Source organism: Cariama cristata, unplaced genomic scaffold, assembly GCF_000690535.1.
Source record: "Cariama cristata isolate BGI_N322 unplaced genomic scaffold, ASM69053v1 scaffold37716, whole genome shotgun sequence".
Classification (NCBI taxonomy): domain Eukaryota; kingdom Metazoa; phylum Chordata; class Aves; order Cariamiformes; family Cariamidae; genus Cariama; species Cariama cristata.
The window spans coordinates 307-27,250 of record NW_009623385.1 but is presented as its reverse complement, the minus strand read 5'-3'; the positions used below and the strand labels follow the sequence as shown (position 1 = coordinate 27,250).

Here is a 26,944-nt window from a genome sequence, read left to right as displayed (position 1 = left end):
TTCACTAAAGCAGCTCAAATACCCAAGTTATGATATGCCAGTTAAAACAAGACTCTTATAATCCAGAATTGTATTTGGATATATTTAGAGAACATAAGGCCCAGAAGGTTTTTTGGACTTCTTCCATACAAAACACAACACACATGTGGCCATGAATGGTTGGCTATCATATACCATTCTAAATACTGTTATTTAAAGAGAAAACCACTGGTATATTGTACCATTATATTACAGTCAATTTCTAAACTAGAAATGAAAATAAACATACAAAGGCAAAATAAATGTAGGCCTGCCTGAACTTTTTTCCTTCACTGAAGGATTTGTTTGCATTTCCCTTAAGAAATTAATTTCTCTAAGAGTAGCATTAAGGTTATAAGGATTATATGAACCAATCTCACCAGGTTTCATTCTTAGTCCTTCCTAGCGATTTCTAGATCAAACATGTTTTCCAAGTAAAAAGAGCACTTGCATAGTTGCTATAAGTTTGCCTGGGAAGATAGTATCAAACTGAGATTCTGTTACTTCATAATTTCAGTTACAAACTTAACATAAAAAAAAAAGAAAGGCAAAAATTAAAAACAAAGCACCATAAACCAAACAAACAAAAACAACACAAAAAGACCAACAGCAGGTGTCAGAAGCAGAATGTTATCTGGTTTTTGAAATCATTTCCTGTTTCTTCCTCAATAATTTGCCCTTTCTTCTTACAGGTTTTAGTTTCCTACATGCTGAATAAACACTACTGTAGTTTTAAAACTCTCTAGCTAAAAGTGATTGAAGAAAAGAATTGGGAGAGGAAATCAAAGCCATGGGAGTGATCTCGAGATCTACTATTCAACATGTACCTCAACGATTCATTGCTTGTTTTTCTCTTTTATCCTTTTCCTTCTTGCACCTTACTGACTCGTCCTTCAATATACCTTTAGTGACTCATTCTCTGCCTTTATGATTCTCTTCGACCTATTTCTCCTTGTCCTCTCCATCATCTCATGTATGTTACAAAAAAGCTACTTCATCAATGTCTCTAGAAAGTGTTCAAAAAGTCACTATTTATGCTTTTATAAAAATATAATCATAAATAGTTTCTTAATCTTCCACAAATACCCAATTTCTCTATCCTTAAGGCCAATTCAAAGTACCATGCATTGTGCTCTGACTTCCCTGTCAAGTACTGTTTACATATTTTTCTGAGTTGAGGAACAGAAATAAAGATGTCTTCCAGTTATAAAGAAGTAATAGACAAAATAATTTTCTTTCTTTCTCCCCCCAACACATGTAACTCAGTCTATGTATTATCATCAAATTCATATGGTCTCACTCCCTGTAAAACGTACTTCCTTTAGCAAGATATTCAGGCCCTGAAATATAGCCTATGACATGACTTTCACTTTCACACTACAGAAATACTACCAACAGGGAAAGGGACAAGGGAGGGTGCTGGGGCGGAGTGTTGTGTGCGTGTGTTACTTTGATGGGCTTGCTCCAGTTTACTGTGATGAGAGCTAACCCCTCTGCTCAGTGTGTGTTATAGAGTCACAGGAAACAAACCAATAACTGGTAACACTCAAAATACATTGTGGGTTTTGGAAGTGCAGCTAGAGCCACTGAAAATTCGTAATATCAGAATTATTAAAAACGAACAAATAACGGCTATAGAAAGAATGAAACAGATGGAGATAAGAATAGAATGGTAAGAAACAGTGAGACAAATTTACATTTTGTATTTCAAGGACCAGAGTTGCAAAAAGTAGTACTGAACAGAAAATTTGTCTTTAAACAGACTAAACAGTTGACAAAATATACCCCAAAATTTTTACTTTCTCCTCCAACTATTGATTTAATTTATTGTCCAGACTTCTTGTCACAGACCTGAAAGTATCAGGTAAATAAAGATAATAATGCAGTCTGACTACAGAACTAGGAAAGGGTATTATCCTACCTTCAATGGCTATTCGCCTTTTAGGCCAGTTTTTATTCTCTCTGGTTAAGAGTTCCTGTACCCGTATGCTGATGACGTATTCCTCCAAAGCAAATTCCAGTGTGTAAAACTTCAACAGTTCTAACCACAGTTGCCCCAGTGAAACTTGGTGAGGGGTTTTGAATGCTAAGAGAGACTGAAACACATGGACAAGAATGCTCAACTACAGTAAGAAATGAAAATTCCCATTTTTTTCCTGGTTCCATCCAATATTAATGTTTAAAGACAAAAAATTGCGATAAGAGATAGAATATGGTTTTCAATGAAATAAAGCCATGACTTACATTGCCATTTTTCTCTTTTGCATTACTTTGGTTGTCCACTTCTGAGCTCGTTACCTTCTTGCCACCACCTTTTTGTTGTTCAACCTTAGTTTTATTTTCTGCTCCAACTGAGTTTTTTGCTGCACCATTTGTTGGTGGTTTGTACTCCCACCGTACAAACTCGTCTTCTATACCTTTCAGCTGGTGGTCATCCGGCCTCTTTGAATCAAAGCCTTCAATCTAACAACAATTAAAGTAGCTCTGAAACAAGACTGTGTGTAATACATACAACCAAAAGTTTTCACCAAAGGTAACACTGACAATTACGGCTATTTTTCCCCCTCAAGAACAAATGTCAGAGAAATAAATTCAGAGAATTAAAGAAGAAAATATTTGCCTTTTCTCCAAAATACAGCATGAACAATTGCACAGGCTACAGCAGCTTTTTTTAAAAGTCATCAGAATCATCAGGCATCAACTGTGTGAGGATTAAGTACCAATGCGTTTTATTCACAAATTTCTCAGGCAATCAAATCCTACACATTTTATGACCTTGCAGAGCACAGAAATAATGTCAACAATTTAACAGTAAGGTTACTATAGTTCCAAATGACTTACCCAATTGCCCAAATAGGATGGTAAAATACGTGGTTTTCTTTGTTGAAGAAAAAATATCACCATTAAGGCAAAGGAGTATGAGGGAATCCCACCTTCAGCCTGACAGTCAATGTGACAGAGCTGTAAGAGAATAAATCATTAATTTTCTGATGTAACATAATAGATTTTAAATTAAAATGCTGATAAGAGGACAAATATTAAAGAAATGTGAGATACATACTAGAGTGAAACAGAAAATCCTTTATCTCAGGAACTGCAGTCATTATGCCGTGCCACATACAGACAAAATGCAAATTATAGTAATTCATACAGTGCCTTACGTTATCCTATTTTATTATATGTTATTCTCTTCAGTTTCATCACATTTTGTGATGGTGGGACACATTTATGTTCCTATCTAGAATTTCAGTCAACTATTAAGATATCTGTTGCTGTGTGAGATCTCATGTATGGAGATGGGGATTCTATGCATCCAGCTGTAATCTGATATTGATGTCTTTTATGGGAACTCAAGAGAAATGTAGTAAGTGTATTGGACTTTGAATAGTTCTTTGTACTTTTTATTGCTGCTACTTATATGTTGTAGAACAGGTATTTTTGTAAAAACACCTTGCTAAACCATGCAACAACAATACCATGCAACTGATTTTTCAATAAAACCAAGACAATACAAGTCAAGCATGGCCTGACAGCAACTTCAGGACTGAATTACAAGACAGTTAAACGCTGGCTGTGAATGCTAGAACTTGGTTCCCATGATCACCATTGACGTCTGTAAAAAGTACAGCAGGGTATGACAACAGACCCTTTTATGAACAAGTTAACTTTTTTCAATGTGACCCCAATAGCAGAAAGTTTGCAAGACTCGATTGCTCTGCTGAGCTGGTTTTCAAGGATCAACTAACTAGTTTTAAGTTTTTGCATAATAGCTTGCTAACAGAATAGTGGAGGTTTCATGTGTATTTACAGTTTCACACCAAAATCTTCAGCCTCATTCTGGTCTGTTAAGACAAGAGGTGAACTAGTGGCATGAAGTTCTTTGCTACAAATTTATTCATGGTATATTATATATTACATTGTACGCAGTACTTAAAAAGAGGAAATAAACATATTTAATTATCCTCAGTATTTATAAACTTACTCTAGCCCAGTAGCGGAAAGCCAAAACCAAAGGAATAAGGACAGGCTCCAGTTTACCAAGTGCAGCCAGCAGGTCAGTTGTAAGGCAAGCCACATCATTTCTAGCACTTACTTTACACGTCAAACCACTGTAATTACAAATGTAAAACAGATAAAAAGAGTTATTGCCTTGTGTACACATACGATGCTTGGGGCAGGGGGGAGGTGGGGCATCATATCCACCATAATAAAAACATGCATCAGTGTCTCTCTATGTAAGAGGCTGAACTTTTTAAACAAAAGCTACAGAATACAATCACATTTTCTTTATTATTAACTTATCAGTTGGATCTAGAACTTAGAGAAGTTCATTACAGCTAAAAACATAAAACAGCATTAAGAATTCGCTGAGTTCTGCCATTGCTTAATTGTGCAATCTTATGCAACTTAAACTCCATGTGTATCTTCCACATACCAAATAAATAAGTAACAACTCCAGGCCTGTTGCATATTGAGAATTGGTAAGTCCACAAAACAGCTTCTCTAAAAACTTTCATTTTGCTTCTTAGAATAATTATTTCTATTCTCTTAGTACTTACAAGGCATTTATATAATCTACAAACTCAGGAAAAGATAGGCCCACCCTTGTTGCATTTACTTCCCAGAGTTTCAATCCCATACCTCTAGCCAAAGCAACATGGACATCAGACAGCAATCATGTTTCATTTTGGAGGTTGCTACTTCTTAGAATTTTACTGAAACTGTCAGATGATGTGTCCTTTCTGGCAATGTGTATCTTATAAAATGTTTTTAAAGCCTTGGATTAAACTGGTGGCAGAAATTTTAAGTATCAACGGAAAACCCTTCCACTTTTCTCCTATTTAACTAAAAGTAGAACTGGTATTTTCAAACTCCTACAACTAATGAGCTCTATGAAGCACAAAAACAAAGCTAAGCTTTCTTTCTAGATTGTATTTTTGTGCATGAGCAATCCCCCTTTAACATGAATGTTAGCTAAATGTTACAGTAATACCTCTTGTCAGGAGTACAGGCAAGCAGTCGCTATGAACAAGCATAGTAGAAACTGGTATCTCATTAAAAATCCATTTCAATGATATGTACCTTTTAACATCTTTGCAAAAGACAACAGGAACTTTGGCATGGAAATCTGACTCCACATCTGAGTAGACAGCTAAGCAAGGAGGAAAAAAAAAACAAAAACATTCTGTATGAAAGTCTTTTATAATTTTCCCAATTGTGTCTTTAAAACTATTACATTTATACGATGCTTTTACAGAACAACTCAAATTATGAGCTGCGTAGCTAACCAGTAAGCAATATTTTCTGGTTACTTTTGATGCTTACCACCGGTATCACATAGCCAGCAGAAAAAAAAACCAAAACAAAACACCAAAAAACCCTTGCAGAAAACCAGGCTGGTATCTCTTCTAGAACCGTTCTGTCTCTACAACATTTGAAAGACACAAAGTTGAATCTCTGACAAACCATCAGGACAGTCTGAGAACTACTTATGGAGCTGAACTGTCAAAATTTCCTGAAGGATCAAAAACGCAATGTTACTCATGTCACTTGGTTCAAGATGTGTAGATTACAGGTTTAGATGACTTCCTGACAGAACAAGGAGGCTGGAAGTATCAGACATCTTATAATAGTTCTCACTGATGTTCATACACAAGTGGAAAGAGGCTTTTGAGTTTACTGCTTAGAATTTCTCCTACAAAGTTAAATACTTTTTGACCTGGCATCCGACACTATTACCATGAATTCTGGCAATCTGGACCACCTGGGCTGCCATTCCCCTGCTGCAGATTCCCATCTCTTGCTCACACTATCACATTCATAAAAATAGCTCAGATACAAAAATGGATTAGTTTTCAACCAAAGTAAGTTTACAGAAAAATTAAGCATAAAAATAACTGAACAGCAGTTGGAATGTTAATTAAACAGAAATAAGATGCAACTAAAACTTACCACTGTTCTTCAAAATTTCAAGCACTTGTATCAGAACATCCGGTTGACTCATCTAAAATGACAAAAATAGAGCAGGTTACATTATTCAAACTAACCTATTTTATTCTACGCTTTTACACTACTTAGTTTGCACAACTAGTAACACTATATTCTTTCATAAAAATGAAATTATGTGTCAGTATTAATGAAAAAAGTTAACTGTATCTGTCTGCACCATGAAAACAGGTACTAGTAAACATATTAGCCAGTTTTCTTTTATCTTTTTTTGTTAATACTTCTGTTCTAGTACTGTATTAACAGACTCCATAAAGTTAAAACAAAAAACTTGCCATATATTCAACAATTTCAATGTCAACATATGCCACTAGAAATGCACAACAGTCAAGAATTCCATGTCAGTACTTTCCCAAGGGATTTTAAAGGTTATAATTTTCTATGTGTTTTCTTTTCTCCCCAGAAATCAACTTAAATGGTTTCAAAGGTAAATCATAGATAGTTCAAAGAAAAGCTAAAAATTAGCACCACCTTTGAATCTTTGTGAAAAAGTGACATGGTACACTCCACATGCGACTGCCTGAAAAATGGCTCAGTTCTGCTTCCTAACCGGACATTCATTTCAAAATGCTATGTGTAAGTCTGTACTCAAAACGGGTATCTTGAATTCCGCTGTAACACATACAGTCAAAAAAAAGAGCAAGTTCAGCAGTTGTGCCTCTAAAAAGACTGTGCTGCTAATATCACAACCTAAACATGAACCAACAACTTCAATGTTTAAGGTAAGTCATACTGCTCTGCAGGAATTTTGTGCTACAGTACACTGGGATGTGACATATACTTGCAAGTGACTAAAACATAAAAGGAAAACTGTCACTTTTAGTCCCACCTTTAAAAAGGGGGGGAAATAAAGACCTACAAGATTTTACTGTCTGAATCACGAGCACATAAAAGCACATTTATCCAGAGCCAACTATTTCCACATTGCTTCAATGCTCACTCAAAATATTTCAAAAAAAGGCTAGCATGATTGTTAAAAAAAACAGAATTAAGTTATCTAATAAGCAATGAAAACTTTATCCACTTGATTCATAGCACACCTGACACCAAATCAAAGATTATATGCTTTCTGCTACCCCAATAGAAGATGAAGGCAATGGAGCAGAACTAAATGTTGATGGCCTTGATTTAAAAAACAGTCTTAGTTAATACAAGATAGTATCTACACACCTTAGGGGGGAATTTGATATCGATGTTAACATCGCTGGTCTTAAAAGCGAATCTAGTTAAACAGGAGCCATACATCCTCAGTGAACAGTCTGGAACAGAGAGAAACATAATTATTTAACAGCTAGTAAATAGATTATTCTTTAATGGATGACGCATATCTTGCTTTAGATACTGTACCTCCCAAGTGGTACTCCCAGATTAATGAATACTGAACGACTTTCTCACTCCTGTGAAGGCTAGACATTTCCATAACACCACATCACAGGAAAACGGATAATTCAAATAGCGTAATTACCAACGTCCAAAATTTTTCAAGCTGTTTTAAAGTATTTTTGCAATGCAGCTTTAATTTTGTTTGTTCTTAATACAGAATTAAATATAAAATAGTAACAACTATCACCATCTCAGTGCAGGAATTTATTTAACAGTTTTTGTTAACTACAGCTTGATTTTACTGCAGCAGTTAGCCAATTATAAAATTCTTTGTTGCCTCAGACGCTTTTGTCAAATTTTTTTTAATATGTGCTATAATATGTTAATCTCATTAGCAAGTTCCTATGCACAATTCATTACAACACATGCATATAAAACATAATTTCAATACAATCCAAGACACAAAGTACAGTATCCATTTAGTGGTTTTGTAATTAATATAGTTCCTTACCTGCAAAGATGTACAATAGAGCTAAACTAATTAGAAAGTAACAATTCAGTAACAATATCATGAGAAATGTCTTTCCATTCCATAAACAATAATTTATCCCATTTCATTATTTAATTTTTGTAGATTAAAACCTTCCTGTAATATATATTAGGGCTCTGACACATTTCTGTCAGCTGAAAAATAAGACTATTCTCAGTCCCTTCCAAATGCCATGCCCTGTTCAAGCAGGGTCACCTAGAGCAGGTTGCCCAGAACCATGTCTGGTTGGGTTTTGAAAATCTCCAAGGATGGAGAGTCTGCAACCTCTCCAAGGAACATGTGCCAGTGTTCAAACAGCCTCACAGTGAAGAGGAATTTTCTTGTATTTTTTCTTAGCACCCTTATTTGTGTCCTGACCGAACTCTCTCAAACAGAACCACAACAAAATAATTCAGAAAAAACAGAAAATAAATCTTAACACATACACAGCTTCAAACAAACCTTTCTCCTTTTCCCAATACGTATAAACTAGCCCTCTCAAAATTAATCTCTGTATGGTTAATAATAATAATTGCAATTATTTCCAATGGTTTTTCATAGCAGTAAGAATTTTTGCATAGTTCTAATGTGCACTCAAAAGAAAATCATGCCAGAACATCCCATGTTTTCTACATTGTGCATGAATTAATTTTTTCCCTATTTACAACTTAGGAAAACACATTCACTAAAACACAGAGGGCTTTGAAAAGGGGAATAACAAATCGTCATTTACTACTACAGACTCCCCCTCCACTACTACTATACCTCCACATCAGCTTATCAGTCCAAACAAATCAGCCAGCTGTGTAACACTAACATAGTAATTTTCATGAGTATTCATGTAAAAGTAGTAATTTCCTTATGCTAGTAGACTACCAGTGGAAAACTGAATAGCGTGTTAGAACAGAAGTCTTCACTAGGAGCCACATATGGGAACATTATAGAGCAAACAGATGAGCACACCTCCACCCTGCAAGTCCCTCTTCTATTCAGCACCTTATGTTTAAGCACATATTTAATATAGCTACTAAAACTAAAGTTGTTCATCCTGCAGCAAACAAAATCTTTCTTACTACTGTATTTTTATAGAGCAAAGGGAAAAAAGAAGGTATTTCTAAAATAACAGGACAGTATAGAATATCAAGCCAGTTTCAATACAGATGAAATCAAAAGCATGGAAACTTATTTTTGGTCAATGAAATTAATACTTTCTTCTGTTCAGATTCACTGAAAAATAAACCATTGTTAACATAATGTCAACATTACTGTAGCTCCAAAAAAATCAGCTCTCAAACTCCCAGTCTATTAACTATAGGAGATAACGGGAAATCAGTGCAAAGAAGCAAAAGTCAAAGATTATCTTACTGTTATATTATTTATATAATTTTATTTTCCAACAGCAGTACAAATTGGATTTGAATGTTTAACATGTCCTGTTGAAGTAAGATACTGTACTTCTGAAGGGGGAGCAGGGGGGAAGACTACCATTCAACTTATCCAGACAGTTTTTAGGAACTTTAATAATGCACTTAACTTTACTGATCCACTGAAGCAAAAAAAACAGGACTGAGCATGGGGACTAACCACATTTTTTTTTAATTATTCTTATTTTTAATCAACATAAAGCACTCAAACAAGAAAAAGGTAGATGAGGTATGATATTTACATGTGGTTAAGTAAATGTAACATTTTGACCTATTTAAGACAATTCAAGAGACTTTGGGAAGCTGTAGCTGACCTCAAAGTACATCCCTCCTCATTTTAGGATCCATTAGCCATAAATACACATGGGAAGAAATACCTGTGAAACAATAACCCTTGTTGATTTTAATAACTAGTTTTAATGAACAGTTACTGATTAGCACCTGCAGGTTTTTCAGATTACAATTAAGTACTGAAAATGTCTCAGATGCTTACCAAAAATCACTCACAGCTGAGGTCTAATTTTTTTTTTTTCCTAAAACTATGCTTCAAAAAAAAAATTGCCTCATGCAACTTTTATCTGCCCTAAAAGATATTATAAACAACTGAAGAACTGGTAGGAAAAAAAATACATTTCAAACTCCTCATTTTCCCCTCTTGCTACATTTATATTAGTTTAGTTAAGTACACTTGAAAAAAAAAAAAATCCCTACTGTAACAGTCACAGATGTTCAGTAATGCTAGCTAAGGTATAGGTGGAAAGGTCTGTAGGACTACAGCCTGAGGGAGATCCTCAGTGACTGAGGCTTTAAACACGACCAGGAAGGAAATATTTTATGCCCTGGAAATTTCCAATCTTCATCAGAAATCATCACTTCAAAGAGGACCAATAGCTTCAATAAACACATACCAGAAAGAAGCAAAAATAAGCAGAGTCATATTTTCCACTTTTTGTAGGTTTGTTAGTGCCTTTTACATCAACTGCTAATCTGTATTAAAATGCCTGTATATAGTAAAATTGTATAATATAAAGATAATTTAACCCCAAATGCATTAATTCACCATTAATTAAGGTATCAAGATCTGCGTAAAATGAAAGAAAAAGAAAAATTTTCACCTAAAGAAAATGGAGAATACTATGAATACCTGGTAAGGGCTGTTGAATAATTTTCTCCATCTCGTTTACAATTTCTTGACGAATTCTGAAGTCATCATCTGATATGCCTTGTTCATTTGCTGCCTCAATGAGTGTAAAACTCAGAGCAGCCAACTGTGCAGTAGAGGGGGGTGGGAGGGCACGCAGCTCATTTTCTTCTTGTTTCTCCTGAATAATTGTTGGATGATAAAAGTAAAAAACTGGTATTTTAAGAGAAAAAGGTTATCTCATAGTATTGCATGGTATTAGAATGTACTGTTTGCTGTTTGTGTTCTTCTATTTACATGGTGCCCTGACCAAACACTTTCAAAGGCAGCAACTTTGCCCGGCCTAACTGGCAAATGTAATAGTGTGGCTTCACAGAAATGACAGTAGATGCTCAATGTTTAAAACAGAACACGTCGTTTCACAGCTGGCAACTGGGGAGGAAATCTGCTGTGTTACATTCCTGAATCACATTTTCTGACAGTTCAGAAACAGAATTTATCCAAGGAAATGAAAAGTCGTAATTGTTCCTACATAATAAAAGTAACTGAGCCGAGAAAGTTTTTGTGGAGTCACACAGATTTTTTTCAGAGTGGATTGTACTTGAAGGAACAATATCAGAGGCAGAAAAAGCATTCCTAGCTCCAAGAAATTTTGGTAAGTTGAGTCTCAGTGCTGCCTAAACAGCTGGTGCCGGAAAGTGCTATTTTTAGTGCATCAAATTATAATCAAGTTAATCCAACAGCAAGAAATATGTCAGATGCATTGAGTCATTTGGGAGTAAGCACAACCACCACTTGTTTCACAAATTCATCAACCAAATGAAATACGTGACTAACAACAGAAATACATAATAACCAGAAAATAATTATGCATTAAGAAAACACAGTCCAGTATGAAAGTGTTTGGTTAGTTCTAGGCTGCATCTCTCAACTCTTCTGTTCTTATTTGAACAAATTTACCATAAGTAAGAATATATGCATTTTTAAAGGGCCGTGCTTTTTTTAATGTCACTGCTTCAGGGTTTTTCTTGAGTGGGGAAGCCACAGCTGCTGCTAGGCTTATTTGATAGACATGTATGTCATAGTTAAAATTGTAAATAGGTATATTTTATGAAGTAACATTTAGACAGTTACATACCTCTTATGTCTGTAATGTAGTACACAACATAAAGCTATTTGAAGACAAGTGTTAAAAAACAAAACTGCTCCCTGTCCTCTAGCATTTCCACTCAGTGGTCAAGAAACCTCATTCCTCAACTCTTATCTCCATGCCCAGATGAAAACCATGGTATAAAAATGTTTCCACGTGAAACACGGTGCTGGTTTGTTGCCTATTCTATTAATTTTTTTTTCCATTATGTAATTTAGCAGATAGCAAGAGAACTAGAATCCTTTACAAATGAGTAATAACTGAACATAATACCAACACGTTACTTTCTGAGATGTAATGGATTTACAGCATTCAGAGTTTTCCAGGTGATGGCTTGCATATACAATAGAATTAGAGCATTAAGTACAAACAGAAGAATGGTAAGAAATACATGGAAACAGGAGTTAAGTAATGGACTGAATTTTGGAGAATAGTTGTAGGAAAAGTAATCTTAACCATCTGAATCATAAAATCCTACATACTGGGAAATTTGTAGTTCTTCATCAACATTTACAAAAATGGGTTGGCAAGAAAATCTGTGTGCCTTTTATTGGATTTCATGCACGTAACAGTTCTTTAAAGCAAAGTAAACAGTAACACCGTGGTATCTGGTAAGGAAATTGTTTTTCTCTTTGAAAGCCTTAGAACTATTTTTCCTATTAAATACATACATAAACCCAGTGAGATGATGAGTGACCCGGGAACCGAATCCCTTCCTGCTTTAGCTCTCTTTTTTTAGTCTAGACATACTATCCACTGAGCTCACCAATCACAGAAAGGATGTAGATAAAAACTTCACCAGTCGGACAAAAGAGGAAAAAAAAAAGAAAAAAAAACCATCCTCAACCCCACCTCCAGTCCCTGGAGGTCTTGCTACCAGCAATATTATTTTTGGAAGAAACAGAATAACTGAATATGTTTCCCACGTAAGTCACCTTGCATTCCGTTACTAAAAGTATGATGAACTGCCCACTACTCAGAGACACTAACGTTCTTTCCTCTCTGCCTGGACAGATCATCAAGCTCTTCCTCTCAAACAGAAAATGAGCAACAGAAATTAGCAGATCTCTGCTCAGCACACAAACTTTCACCTAAATGAAGGTGATCAAAGAAAAAATACCACACAACAACAACAAAAAAAAGAAAAAAAACATCTTACAAAAAAAAAGAAAAAAAAAAAAAAGGAGGGGGGGGGGAGAGAAACTAAAAAAAATTAGTCAAAATTTTATTTGTTAACTTACCATTATATTTTTCTTATGACGTTTTTCTTTAATATGCTTGTGAGCTCCCTGGATATTTTCAATATGAACTAAGCAGAGCTTGCATAGATACTGACAGTTGGTGTATTCCGGGGAGCGCTGAGGAAAAATAGCCATAGATTAAAAGAAAATGTTTCTGTCAATAGCGTCTGAAACACTCAATTCTTTGAATAATAAATTGTATTTAACAATTATGTAACACTTGTAATGTCAAGGTGCTTTGCAAACATTAAGTAATCTTCAAAAAACACATCAGAAATGGATTTTTACTCATATGACAAGCGGGGAAAGTGAGGAAAGGAAGTGAGATGACTTGAATATTACATTTCTCAGTAAATTTTAGTGAGGTAAGATTAAGACTGAAGAGTTTATGCCTCTCAAGGCTGACCTAAAGGCCAGTAAGCTATTCCCTTGTCAGCTCAAGCTTTTAATAACTATGGATTTATTAAATCTCAGCATCTATCCTCCTTTCTCTGATGAGAAAATGGGAAGTATTCATCATATTATCTACTATACGTGTTATGACAGATGGTGGTGGTGTTTGGCTAGCATACTCACAGCATACTGTGCAAGTATTGCATTTTTTGTTCTATTAAAAAGGGTGCGGCTGGCCAGCAAGAAGGAAGATAGCCAGTTTCTGACTTACTAATGACTATACTTCGGATAAGGTGGGATCCTCTGACAAGAGGTAAGATTACTCCATTTTGATGAGTAATTTGGGATGCTCAGAATTGGAGAAACATGCAGAACAAGCGACTTTTTTGTACAGCCAGGTTGGGAGAGAAGGAGTACAGAAATGGAGAGCTGCCACCTGGGAGACTCCTGCGAGTCTGCAGGAAGCAGCCAAGCCTCAGGAGATGATGGAGGGGGGGAAGCCAAAACACTATTTTCCTAGAGTCCAAGAGAGGATACTGTGGAGTTTATTCAACCAGGAAACCACTGAGAACTACTCGACTAAATGGCAGAAGGGACCACCTCTGCAAAAATGAGGGGTTGTTTACAAATACTCTACTTCAATCTGTCTCATCCTGCAGTTGTATTTTCTTGCTGTAATCAAACACAGCTATAGAGATTGGAAACCTTTTGATATGCTCTCTACAAAGACAAAAGTGCCCCAACAAAAAGCCTTAGTTTTCCTCCAGACTTGTTAGCGTTTTTCCAGTAACTGTTGTAACTGGGAGAGAAAAAACCCCTACCTACGGTTTTCATCCTAATTCTAATACATCTGTATTTACTAAAACTGAAAAGTATACTGAAAACACCAGATGTTTAAACAGTGACATAACAATGAATGAACAGAGAACACCATTTTAAGACACTAAGGTGGACTACAGATCAGTTAAACAAATTTGACTTACTATATGGAAACCTAAACCACTGCTAAATTCAGGCAAGTTTTTCCACTTACTGAGTTTGATCTTTTGCTGGGGGGGGAGGGAAGGTCTGATACTGTCCAACTGCAGAGTAAATATCAATTTAAAATAACATGGTCACTATGCTTATATTACTAATTCTCTTAATCCTTATTTTCCATGAGACAGATACCTAGTAAGATGAAATTAAACATCCATTTGGAAAACAACTTATAGACAGTTACACTTGACTAGCTCAGAAGATTCAAGTATTCAATACCTGATGACTGAAATAGACCAAAAGTATTTTACCACTCTTCCAAAACGGAATGAATATCAGCAATAACAATACTTTTAAAAATTGGGTATTTCTTTACAATACTGATCTGCAGTATTATGTCAACAGATGTTGCCAGAAAGGTTGAATGAGGTAATGCCTTTTATTTTGCCTCTATTGTAAAGCCTTTTTTAATCACCTAGCTATGCTTAACACCAATGAAAGGGGCAAGAACTCAAAATAGCAAGACCAAAAAAGCTACAGACTACAGCTTGAGTAGGATAGATGCATCCAAACAAGCCAGGCCTCGTGAAACTTGTGCTTGGATATTCAGGGAGCCAATTCATCTCAGAGCCAGTTGTATTTTAAAGAACTCTCAGAGAATGGGAAGGTTCTAGGTCACAAGGAAAAAGAAACTTAGAATATCTTTAAAAAGCTAAAGAAGATGAGCCAAGGAATTAAGAGCCCAGTTAGAATTAGCATCCAGAAAAATACTGCAATAAATTATTAATAAGCATATAGAAAAAAAAATATGTCATAGGCGACAAACTGATCTGCTATAAACAAATTGTACTAAACCAATTTTAGGGTTGCTTTTTTAAAGATAAAATCATAGGGCTTGAAGAAGCAGCAGCAGATGTTGTATCTTGAATTTTACAAAGTTGTTGTCACTTGTCATAGTATCAGTCTCAAAAGGAGATCATGAATACTATCTAAATAAAGAAGAGTAAGATGGGAGCAAGACTGCTCAGAAAACTGTTCTCAGAGCACACACACCTAGACCGGTTCACCACCAGTTTAAAAGCACGTGCCAAGTATTTTTCAAGAGGGGTCCATCTGGGGTCAGAAACTTTCATATTTTTGTTGGAAGACTTAGGAAATGTTATAGAGGGTGTGCTGACTAGAAATGTGAAAGACATCAAGTTAGGAGACGTTACAGAATACGTAAAGTGACAAAAATTCAGTAATCACAACAAATTAGAGAAATAGAATACATAAGCTGCAATTAAATAATATTAAAGCAAAGTATCTTTCCTCCTTAGGTATTATCAGCTGCAAACAATACAGGGCTGGGAACACCTGATTGGGCATTTCTTAAGAAAATGATACGGGGATCACTGCTGGTCAAACTACAAGCCAACGTCCTATTGCTGCTAAAAAAGCAGAGATTCTAAACACAAATGCTGTATTTCAGACAGATGAAGTCAGCTTTCCTCTTTATATGTAAGACATCAGCTGAAATTGCATGTCCAGCTTTGGATACCAGTTACATAGTGGATGTCTACAGAAAAGCAATGAGAATGAACCAGTAACTAAAAAAAACCCTAAGACCGAAGAACAAAATGAGTCTAAAGAAGGTAAGACTGCAGGAATGGTAATGATCTTCAAATATGTAGAAAGTTTCAGAAAAAAGTAATAAACTTACGGATACTTTCCAAGGGCAATATATGAGGGATTAAAATGCTACAAGAGACGCTTACATTAGACGTTAAGAAAAACTTCCGGGTTACCTATGCTGACTTCGAAATTTGTTTCACTGGATATTGAGAACAGTTTAGATGAACATTTTTAAGCAGTCATCTTCAATACAGGTGACTTGGACTGGTGGAAGGCAAATATACTGAAGATAGTACAAGGGTCCCTTTGATTCTGTGCTCTGAGTTTCCAGGTAACCAGACATTCTAGAAAATCTTAGGTAAGTAATGGAACTGTAAACCTTTAGGTCTGCAGAATTAAAAAATACTGTTCTACAAAGGCTACATGTGTCACAAAAGGAACACTAAGTTTCCAATCCATATCATCTGCCACGATAAATGACTAGTCAACTACTAAGGATATCTTAGATCACTAAAGGGATTCATTATAACAAAGAAACAGTGGTAACACGCTCTAGTAGAAACACCACCCAACCAGAAATATGGTGATAATAATGAAAGAAGACACCTATTTTCTTTTTTATCTGATAAATAACTCAACCTACTTTTTCAAGTCGGGAGATATAATCTCTTTCCAGACGTTCTTCAGCTTGTTTCAATCCTAGTTGCTGTTCAGCTGTCAGATTAGATTCATCAATAACAGCAGTGTTTTCCAAATAATCAGCTTCCAAAGTATGTTCTTTAGTTGATTCAGAATTCTTTACTTTACCTAGAGAGAGAAACAGTTATTTCCTTCAGAGTAACTTAAGCAGAGGAAAGAAAGTTAGCATACAGAGCAGTTGAGAGCATCTCGCTAAGGAGGTGGACACAAATTAGAGCTACATTCCGGTTTTTTGTCCAAAGGCTGGCCAAAATCACCGTAGACATTAGCATCTTTCCAGTATGTTAACTAGTATTCTGGAGAGATTGCAGAGACTAGTCTACTATTAAGAGGGTAGTGGGAAAAAAAATGGTAGATTCATTTTGTGTTTCAGTCACAACTTCACAGTCTCTCTTAAGTTCTTCAAGGCAAGAAAGAGATTTTTTGCTATGCAGAGTATGCGAGATCCTGATGCTCTACTATAATAGAGACGAGCAATATTAGGCTTAAAATATTTTAGACAACACATTTTGTTAAGGAAACAGTCATAGAACTGCCTTAAAGACATTCACCCAAACGAGCGTACAGAGCCAGTCATCAGGCATTTCAAGGCCTTGATTTAGAAGGCTGCTGGAGTTACATCTAAACACACAGTGACACGTTGCCGCCCACATATAGCAACCACAGAGTTCTGGAACGCTGCTACTCACAAACCCACAGGTCAATTCCGAAAGGCCAGTTCCTCCAGATGCCTATGAATTGTTCATAGTCCACTAATCTGCACAAACATCTACATCTTAAATTATTCCAGTAGGTTTTATATCAGCCAAAGTGAGGATTATCTGTGTCTTATGGGTTTTTTTGTTTTGGTTTTTTTCCTTCTCTTCAAATCAGATCTATGCCCTCAGACTAGCTAGAAATCAAAACTGAGCAAGTTTTCAAGTCCTGGTTTCTCAGTGACAGATGGTCACTATAGTACATGATGGTGGTCTACAAAGAGCTGACGGATCACAGGATGCTGCCATTTCAACTTGTTTTTCCTCTTAAATTTTATTAAGATAGCTAAAAAAATATGCACTTTAATATTTTCCTAGTATTTCCATAAAAGCAACTGCTGTAGCTGTTGCAATAGTGGGAAATACTTCAAATAGAAGGTCTGCACTGGCATGCCGTCCTAAAACAGGAATTTTAATTTAAAAAAAAAAAAAAAAGCATTCTGAAAAAGTGTGATAAATCCTGAACTAAGGAGTTAACCTGAAGTGAGACAAAGCCTGATCCATATATTTAATTCTGAAATTGAAAAATCCATGTAAGAATTGAACAGTCATAAGGATAACCACTGATGGATGGTACGTATTCCAGAGCTCCCTAAATCAAACAGCCATCTGCCTAAACATATTTTAAACATTTTTAAAACGAGCACAACAATCACAGAAAGAAAGGTAAATATTTTCCCATTACCTATACAAGGAAAACCCACAACTTTTCTCACAGATTTTTCCTCTGATCTTTCTGAAAAGCATTAATGGCTGGCATTTCCATAAGTGGTAATGATATTATGATGGTTCCTCCCTCCCAAGACCCTATATTCACAAAATTGCCTGAAACCCACACACACTAAATATCATCTCTTATTCTCTAAGTAATATGCTTGTATTAATACTATGTTCTGTCTAAATGCAATCAGGAACTTACTATATGTGACAAAAATATGCAAATAGAAACACTTCAAAGCTCATTTCAGATTGTTAACAATTTTACCAGAAGAAAATTGAATAGAGTAGTGTTGAGTAATACTCACTGGAGTCATCAGGCTTGTGTTCCATTTTTCTTTGATCTGAAGCAGTCTTACCAGGATCACCAGTCTGATCAACACTAGTCTTCAAAGGATGAACTCCCAGTGGATTTTCCAACACCAGTTTCCCTTTTTGTGTAGCTGTTAAGCTTTCCGTACTAACTCCATTCCCTGAAACATGGGAGCCTGGGAAGTTTTCTCCCACTTGTTGAGCTCTTGTCTGTTTCAGGTTTTCCACTGCTGCTGCTAAATTAGAAATTTTTTTTGCTTTTCCATGACTTCGATCCTGAATGTTTGATCCCATATCTTTAGTTCCAGGAATACAACTATTTACTTTGCACGATTTACTTTCTCCTTGTTTTTCAGAACAAACATCATTTGGTTTACTTTTTCTGCTGCTATTCCCACTTGGAGAACTTCTCCCAACATCCTTCACAGATTTGTCATTTCTATTATGTTTGTAATTTTGATTATTTGTAACTTTGACTGCTTTGCCTTCCTCACAGACAAGACGGACAGACTTCCTTGGGTCATGATTTCCATTCTTTGAGCTCTTGGCCTCTTCCATTATAGTGAGGACCTGCTTCTCCTGTCTCTTGAGATCACCTGAAGTGCAATTCTTCAGCAATTTGCAGTTGATTTTAAATCCACTGTGCAGGCAAGGATCGTAGCTGATTGTCTACTGAAGAAATAATGATAGACATTTTTTAACTGAAGGAGAAATATCAAAGCTCTATGTAAACAATGCATTAAAATAAACCTCTCTAAAGAAAAGTGTAACTACAAATTATTATAGGAGGCATGTTCCCCCCGCAGGCATAAGTGAATTTTCACAATACAATTATTATTGTAAATAATACAATATATTAAAGTAAAACCCATAAAAATTTTGATCATCTTGACATCTATTTAAAAGAGGAGAGGATATGAAGAGCCGAAAAATGGCAGAACATGGTAAAAAACACTCAGTGATAAACCTGCCAACAGCTTGCTTTTTTCCTTCCTTCCTATTTTTGGTTTTCTGAAAAAAACAAGAACCAAGATGTCTGCAACTACACTGGGGGGTGGGGGGAGAAAAAAATTTAACACATCTAAAAAATACCACTCAATAAACATACAGCTCAAATTAGGCACTAGAGAAAACTAATTCAGTTTCCAGAGAGCAGGCTCCATTTTATTAATTGATTTAACAAAAAAAAAGTATTTAGAGATATAGCTCAAAGTACTAATAATAAACCTGACCTATCACCTGTATCCACAGATACTTAAGCAAATTTCTGACACATACAATTCTCATATAAGTTAAGCGCCATCAACTAAATTAGATTTTGCTTAGCCAAAAAACCCCACAAACAGTAAATATTTTGTTTAGCTGCAGATTAACTTTACTTATGTAAACCCCAGTCCTTTAGGTGTTATATCATCTGAGCTTTATGTCAGAGACAACTCAAAGACTGTTTTTCCAACGGGAAGCTAAGCATGAATAAGTGGGTCTGTTTGTAAGGAATTACCCTTCCTAAAAAACGAAGATGGAATCTGTAACAAGAACTTGAATTTTTTTTTTTTAAATAACCTTGAGATAGTAGTAAAAAAATCTAAGAATGAAGTATTAGACTTGTTTCAGAACGAAGTATAGAAGAAAATAAATTTTATAAAACTACAGCAAGATATGGAGTTTGGAGTTTCTCTCTTTCTTGTCCAGCTACATATTTGGTAGGTAAAAGCATGATCCATGGAAGTTTCTGGGTTTTAGAGAACCCATCAAAATAAGTAGCTTATCATTTAGTGAAGAAAAGGAACAACAGAAAAGTCAATTAATTACAACTATTAGAAGTATCACAATGTATTTTTATACTTAAAAAAATGAGAACCAGAAGGAAGGATCAGATTAAAATGTCTGGCTAAAAAAAAAAGATTTCTGAATATTATCAGTATAAAGGACAGTATTTTTTTTTTCAGGCTATATAACATAGTTACCATCTCTCTCTCACTTTAAAGAGACACAAATCAGAAAATACTTTAGGACACAAAGCACATACTAAAAATGGTTATCTTAAGCCTCCATTGACATAATTGAAAATACATATTATCTTTCCAAAATTAAAATCAAACAAACAAAACTTGCAAGAATTTTCATGAAGTTAATGTTAGCATCAGAGTCTTTAGTAAAAAATAAAATCTGAACAAGATCTATATTCCTCAATTCATTCCAATAGTTTTTTATCTCACAAATACATTCAGTTAACATTACAACTTATTTTCTATTAAATACTGATTACAGCTGGCTCTTACTTCTAGACCAAAAGTCAAAGACCAAAAATCAAAAAGATTAAATAGTATTTGTCTTTGGGTTGTAGTCAGCCTTTCCCACAGCAATTCTTATTAGCTCAGCAGGACGAACTACTGCCCACCTGTACAAGCGCTCCTCAAGCCTCAGTGTGGCAAGAAGAGCCCAGGGTCCCCGCAGGTTGGCTAAATTATTCTAGTCTCTGACCACCAGTATAACGCACTGTTCTATAGACCGGTGAGATGTTATGGCTACCTACAGGATGTCGCTGCCTTTAAACTGTACTCTACCGTGAAATTTTTTTTATGTAACCAAAAGAGAAAGGAGACTAGGATTTTTCAAATTCTAAACTACTCCTTATGTTTTAGTTGCTCTACCTTTTTTTTTGGGGGAGGGGGGGGACCCAAAACAACAACAAAACCCCACACACACACATCAATTCCACTTTCATTTCTTGTTCACTGCCGATATCCACGTCACCCTTCAACTCTGGACTGGAGCACACCGAGGCCACACTTACACATTCACTGAAAAGCAGCGCAGGTCAGCACCAACTCGGACAGGAGCAATAACACCCTTTCTCTAACCCTGGCTACTTACTCCTAGTCCTCGGGCTGCTCCCTCCCTTGTGCAGGTCTGCAGTGAACAAAACCGGAAAATCAATCCAGCTTAACATAAAGCTGGCACAAGGGAGAAGGAGGAGCAGGAGCTGGTAATAACAAACAACTAGTAGGGTGGGGACAACTTCTCTTGGCACCACTTCCAGCTTAAAGCTACCATGAAACTCCAGCATTGAAGGAAAAGTGGGGCTTCATTTTGCACTGCTTTTTGTATGTGTCAAATTGTTAGATTCATATTTGCAAGAAGGCTTAAAAAAACCCACAAAAATTCTACTGTAGGCTCAAATGATTTGATCTCATTCATTCAACAAAATACACAGTTACATATTCAAAGAGAATATATAAGCTTTAATCAAATGTACAAACATGATGGGAAAAAAACAACTAAGGAAACTGCTAGTAAAAACTATAACCCAGGTAATAAATTGAGTACTGTGATGATGTTACATATTAAGAGAGAGAGTATAATCAAATGTGAATAAGTTAAGGTTAAAAAAAGCATAGATAGATTCTTTATTCCTGAGAAATATGAATAAAGATAGGTCATGAAATTTCCTAAGACAAGAATATTTTGTATCCCCCCCCAAAAAAAAAGTTCAGAGTTCCACAATGGAATTCAGAATCTGAAACGCAAGCACAATAATAATGTTGTTGTACTTTGGGATTTTTTTTTTGCCTTTTTTCTTTTGCTCTTTAATACTGAAATGATTTAGCAAACAAAAAATAATCTAAACTGCTGCAACATACTCAATGGTAACATGAAAAACAAAAAAGGAGACCACTACTAAACCCAAGACAGTCTCAAAAAGATCCTTCCTCCTGTGTCAGATGTTAGGCATCTAGGTATGAGAGAGGGGAGAGAGGGAAATGGGAGGAGGGAAAGGAGTGCCTCTGAAAAGAATAACATGGTTGGAAACAAAACACTAGAGTGGAGTGAATCAGTGCTGAGGTGGCATCTTTCTAGAAACCTGGATGGCACATCTTATTCACAAGCTCAGGCTCATACCAAATTGCCAGACCTGGAATCAAAGAAGAATTTTCTTCCAGGCAGGCTGGCAACAAAAACACCGTTTTTCACCTGTGTCTGCAAAGTGGGGTATGATTAACCTGTTGAAAATCATTTCAGCGTATTTCATTTTTTCAATATCCTGGTGTTACAGGGGACTCGGTTTCTCCTGCTTCCTGAATATACAGTGCCAGTTACTCCTCTCAAATCTAGCTCAACTATTGGTTCTTTGTAGAAAAATAATCTGGCTGAAATACAACAGCTTGAGGTCAGACAAGACATCATCTGACCTCAAAATTATTAAGCCTATACATACCTGCAACAATCACATTAAAAATGTTTAAAGTCAGCTTTCATTTCACCACTGTAGGATTCATTTTAGGCTCACGCAATGAAGGAATGAGATTGTTTCACTTTCATTTCTGCCAGTTTCTTTTGTTTCCTCCTTCTTTCAGACTAGCATTAGAAAATTCTTCATTTGAATTGCAAAAACTCAGGGTAACACTTCCAAACAGAAAAAAAAAAACCTAACCTTACTTTCAAGAAGGTATTTCTACCTATTTGCCCTTCCACTCCTTCCTCTCCAGTCGTTCAACTGTATTTAACTCCTTCAAAAGCATACATTTGGGGTCAGACTTTGCCATAACGAGGCCTTTTCAAAGATGAAAGCCAAGTTAAACTGTGAGCTCTTGCATTCTGAGTTGCTCTTTTGAAAAGCATTTCTTTTTTAATCCTTTCATTAGCAGCAGAACTGAGTATACCTGGTTTCCTATACATTCATTTTGTGCTCCTCTGTCACACTCTCAATCAGAGCCCATTGCGCAAGCGGAAGAGACGTGCTGTAGCTGAAGGAACATACATGCTGACTGGCTACTCCCCAAGAGGAAACATAACTTCCTCCTGCTTTCCCCTCAGCAAAGACCCCTCATCGACTGAGCCATGATTTTTCCAGAAAACACACAGAAATTCAATGATCTTTTGATATTACTTCCAATATGTCCTAAAATTTGGTCCCAACTGGCTGAAATGTCCAAAAGTAACAAGAGTCTAGAACAACACTTAAAGGGATTGAAAGAGAACAGTCTCATAAGTTCTGTCTCCCCAGGGAGTACTAGGTTAAATATAAACAGCAAAAGTACTACAAACATAATTCTTATCACCTAAATATAAACAGCAAAAGTTCTACAAACATAATTCTTATCACCTAAATATAAACAGCAAAAGTTCTACAAATATAATTATCACCCTCATTATAGAAAGCACTCCCTCCTTTGAGCTAGAGACCTGTATTTCATCTGAGACCTGCTTTTATCCATCCCATTATGATTGTCCCTTATGTCCCTTAAGCTCCAATCTCCCCAGCCAGCCTTCGAACAGTAAGTGGGGTGATTAACCTCAGTCCCCTCCCCCGCCGCCTGATCACCAGCCTAGCTGAACTTCCTCAACAAAAATAAAAATAAATTCAGCAAACAAAGGTTACAGCCACAGACAGGAACAAAAGGAAAGGTTGTCTTCTACACTCTGAGCAGATTGCAGCACAGGTAATGTCTACAGACAGCCCTCATGTGCTGGGGGGCATCTCTCTTTTCTGGACTGTTTACAACCTTAGGCCCATTTTTGTGTCTTCTACAAATCATTCAAGCTTCTCCCACGTTCTATACCAATAGTTTAAAAAAATGTTATCATACATTTATGTTTGTTTTATGATGAACTAGACATAGCTTAGTACAAACTATTACCAATCCTTGATGTTTTTCCAAACTCCTTAGAACTAAAACTATCAGAGATTACTGGCCACTAAAGCGCCTCAGCCTCCACCAGCAATAAACCCACTGGTATTCTTAGTAACAAACGTAAGTGCTATAGAGTGTTTCAGATCTTCCTGTTACTACAGGCTATAGAATTTAGGCTAGTAAGGATAATACCACCAAAATCTATCTAGAAGGAAGCCAGCGCGGTGCACACAAAATTTAACACACAAAACAGGGAGGCAGCAAAACTCACACTGTGGGCTTAGTGAAGGTATGTAACTCGGCAGGAAGCTCTGATTTTGTATTTACAATGTGGAGGATCGAAAACTTCTAAGAAGTAATCATTAAATGAACAGGTCTGTGTATATATGTGTGTGTGTAACGGGATTATATCCAAATTACAGAAGTACTACTGAGCTGAAGTAACAGGAAAGGCTTTGCTTGATACAAAACTTAGTAGCATATGTAGGTGCAAATATCTTACAATTAAATTATGAAATGAGCAGAATATGCCGGATAGGAGATGCGTACAAGATGTGCTTGTTACAGATTCTTCTCTCTTTGCATTGACACCCACTGTCTTTTCTACAACACAGTATGACTCACTGAGAAGGTGAGAAAGAGGCACGTCACCAATCGCCAAGAACTACCGCTTTCCGAACATACTACTGCTGATGACTCCTGTTCCAAACTGGGGAAAGCCATCTCTCTCAGTCACACCAGCTGTGTAACTAAGTTACAATGGCTTCCCTTACCTCTGTTATTTCATACAAAGATTCCTAATGCTTTAGTACGTTTTGGTTCTGATCCTAGGTTTTACTGCAGTAGTCCTTTAAACATTTCACAATCAACTTAGGCAAGCCCTGAAGCCAGAAGAAGAGTACCACCTGCCTCAAATGTCGCCGTATGCTGTAAGATACATGCTGTAACCAGATCAGGAAACTGATCCAAGGTAGCTCTAACTTTAAAAACAAACAAACACATTTGTACCAATACAAGTGAGGAGGCTGGAAAAACACAGTACAGCACTGCATAGGTTTAAAGTCTTTCAGAGGCTAAACTAGCTTCCAGAGGCCTAAACCGATCATGAAACTGGCTTAAATGGCAGCTATGCATTTAAACTCAATTTATCCATCCTATCCTTAAACCTCCTTTTATACTTGGCGCCTACGCTAAATAAAAATAGGTATTTGTGGCACAGAAGTTTATCTGGATCTTGCATTTAAGCAATAGTGATCCCTTCACTCAAACTCTAACCCTTGAGGAAGGGACGGCCTTTAAACTACTTCATACCAGTCACAAACTAGTTCATAAACTACCACTAAAGCAAAAGGATCTCCTACCACTATCCTTATGTCTGCTTTATCAGGATCCAGCACTTTTCACTACTGAAAGAAATACATGGAAAAACACTGCTTTGGAAAAGTTGTCAAGAATACATCCATATAGTTGGCACATAGACTGTCACAACAGTTTCTAACACAAAACTGATTTCAGACTCCCAAGTCAAGCTTTGCTGACACCAAAAACTAAAATCTGATTACTTCCTGCTTGCAATAGTATTTCATACATCAACTTAAATAAAATCCAAGAACATCTAATAAATTGGGTTTTTTCCAAAGATTTGCTAAAACATTAGAACCAAAATTATGAACCACGGATGAGTACATATGTATGTAGGCATGTATGCATGCATCTCTGGTTAAAAAAAAACTAAAAATCAGATTCATATGCACTGTTACTAAATTTAAGTAATAAGTTTTCAGCACTTCTAAGTTAAAAGAGTTACTGATCTAGCATTTATGTGCAATGAAACTATTTATCAAACAATATACAATATAGTCTTAATGTGCCAAAAGCATCAGAAATGTTGACTTCCCCTAGATTGCTTCCATTCTGCAAATTAATCTACTAAGCAAATCATAGGATCCCTCCTTCTGTGAGTTCTCAGTATAAATCAGTACTGGTATTATATTATTTCATTAAGACAGGGACAAAAATAAAGTTGATTTAGTAGAAATGCTTTGTAAAATTTCAAAAGCAAGTATTACAACTAGAAAACAGGATATACTCTCAGCTGGACAAAATTTTGAACTGCTTTACAGTATGAATATGAATACACAATCCAAAATCATTATTCTGACAAGCAGATCCACAAGACATTTAAGAGAAGTTCCCCAGGAATATCCTGCTTTCAAGTAGGACAGAGGGAAATCCTGCTCCCCCTTCTCTTTCTCCCCATAGCAGCAACTCCCTTCAGAGGCAGAACCAGGTAAATGCCCCGCACTACGCAGGTGCCCCATGGCATCCGGCAGTTTCTTTTCCTCTGCTAGTTGAGGTATGACAGAAAAGTCCCAGCTGTCTTCTGCGTAAGAACAGAACACAGAAGGAACTTTCTGATCCCTCTGTACATATCTTCTGGAAACATATCCCAATACATATGTTCTGGGAAATGGTAAATTCATCCCCAAATTATTTTTATGAAGGTATTTTAACTAAAGTAGAAAAATTATTTACAAACATCAGTTTTGCAGTGAGTTTTTTAAAGGAGACCTCTCACTCCTGATATAGCATCTTCTGCGGGATACTGTAATTAAGTCATACTTCTATGGTTTGTTCACTTGTCACGGAAATAATTATGTCATAACTATCTGAGGTCAGGCTATCCAAAAAGCATCTACTGAAACTGGGAGCATAAGCCAAACAAAACCAAAAACAACGCATATCCTCCACTTTCAAGCAAATGCAATGACTCTCAAATCCGGGGCACACTGCTCAGGAAGCCAAGTGACATGGAGATGTCATGAATACAAAAAAATTTATTAGATCCATAGTTACATACAACTATGTTTTTAATGTACTAATCCCTACCTTAGCCTAAACCTGATTATATTGTTTCTCTGCGTCTTACGAGCTCATCCTCCTTTGATATACCCAGAAACAACCTTAAAAGCAAGAAGGCCTCAGGTAATATGACACATTCAGCCAAC

General features: G+C 36.2%; 1 protein-coding gene across 1 annotated transcript in view; it reads right to left on the bottom strand.

Annotated features, from left to right (window-relative positions):
* The window catches only part of ZCCHC11 (zinc finger, CCHC domain containing 11), a 40,958-nt gene extending 21,993 nt beyond the window's left edge, over positions 1-18,965 (bottom strand). Inside the window, exons 1-11 of the mRNA XM_009702709.1 lie at positions 18,297-18,965; positions 16,461-16,624; positions 12,833-12,949; positions 10,445-10,622; positions 7,195-7,283; positions 5,971-6,022; positions 5,101-5,170; positions 4,001-4,127; positions 2,860-2,979; positions 2,263-2,481; positions 1,940-2,114 (exon numbers count right to left, since the gene is read on the bottom strand). Coding sequence (XP_009701011.1) covers positions 1,940-2,114; positions 2,263-2,481; positions 2,860-2,979; positions 4,001-4,127; positions 5,101-5,170; positions 5,971-6,022; positions 7,195-7,283; positions 10,445-10,622; positions 12,833-12,949; positions 16,461-16,624; positions 18,297-18,858 — 1,873 coding nt within the window. The 5' untranslated portion in view covers positions 18,859-18,965. The remainder of the gene's footprint in view (positions 1-1,939; positions 2,115-2,262; positions 2,482-2,859; positions 2,980-4,000; positions 4,128-5,100; positions 5,171-5,970; positions 6,023-7,194; positions 7,284-10,444; positions 10,623-12,832; positions 12,950-16,460; positions 16,625-18,296) is intronic.
* Positions 18,966-26,944: the final 7,979 nt, after the last annotated feature.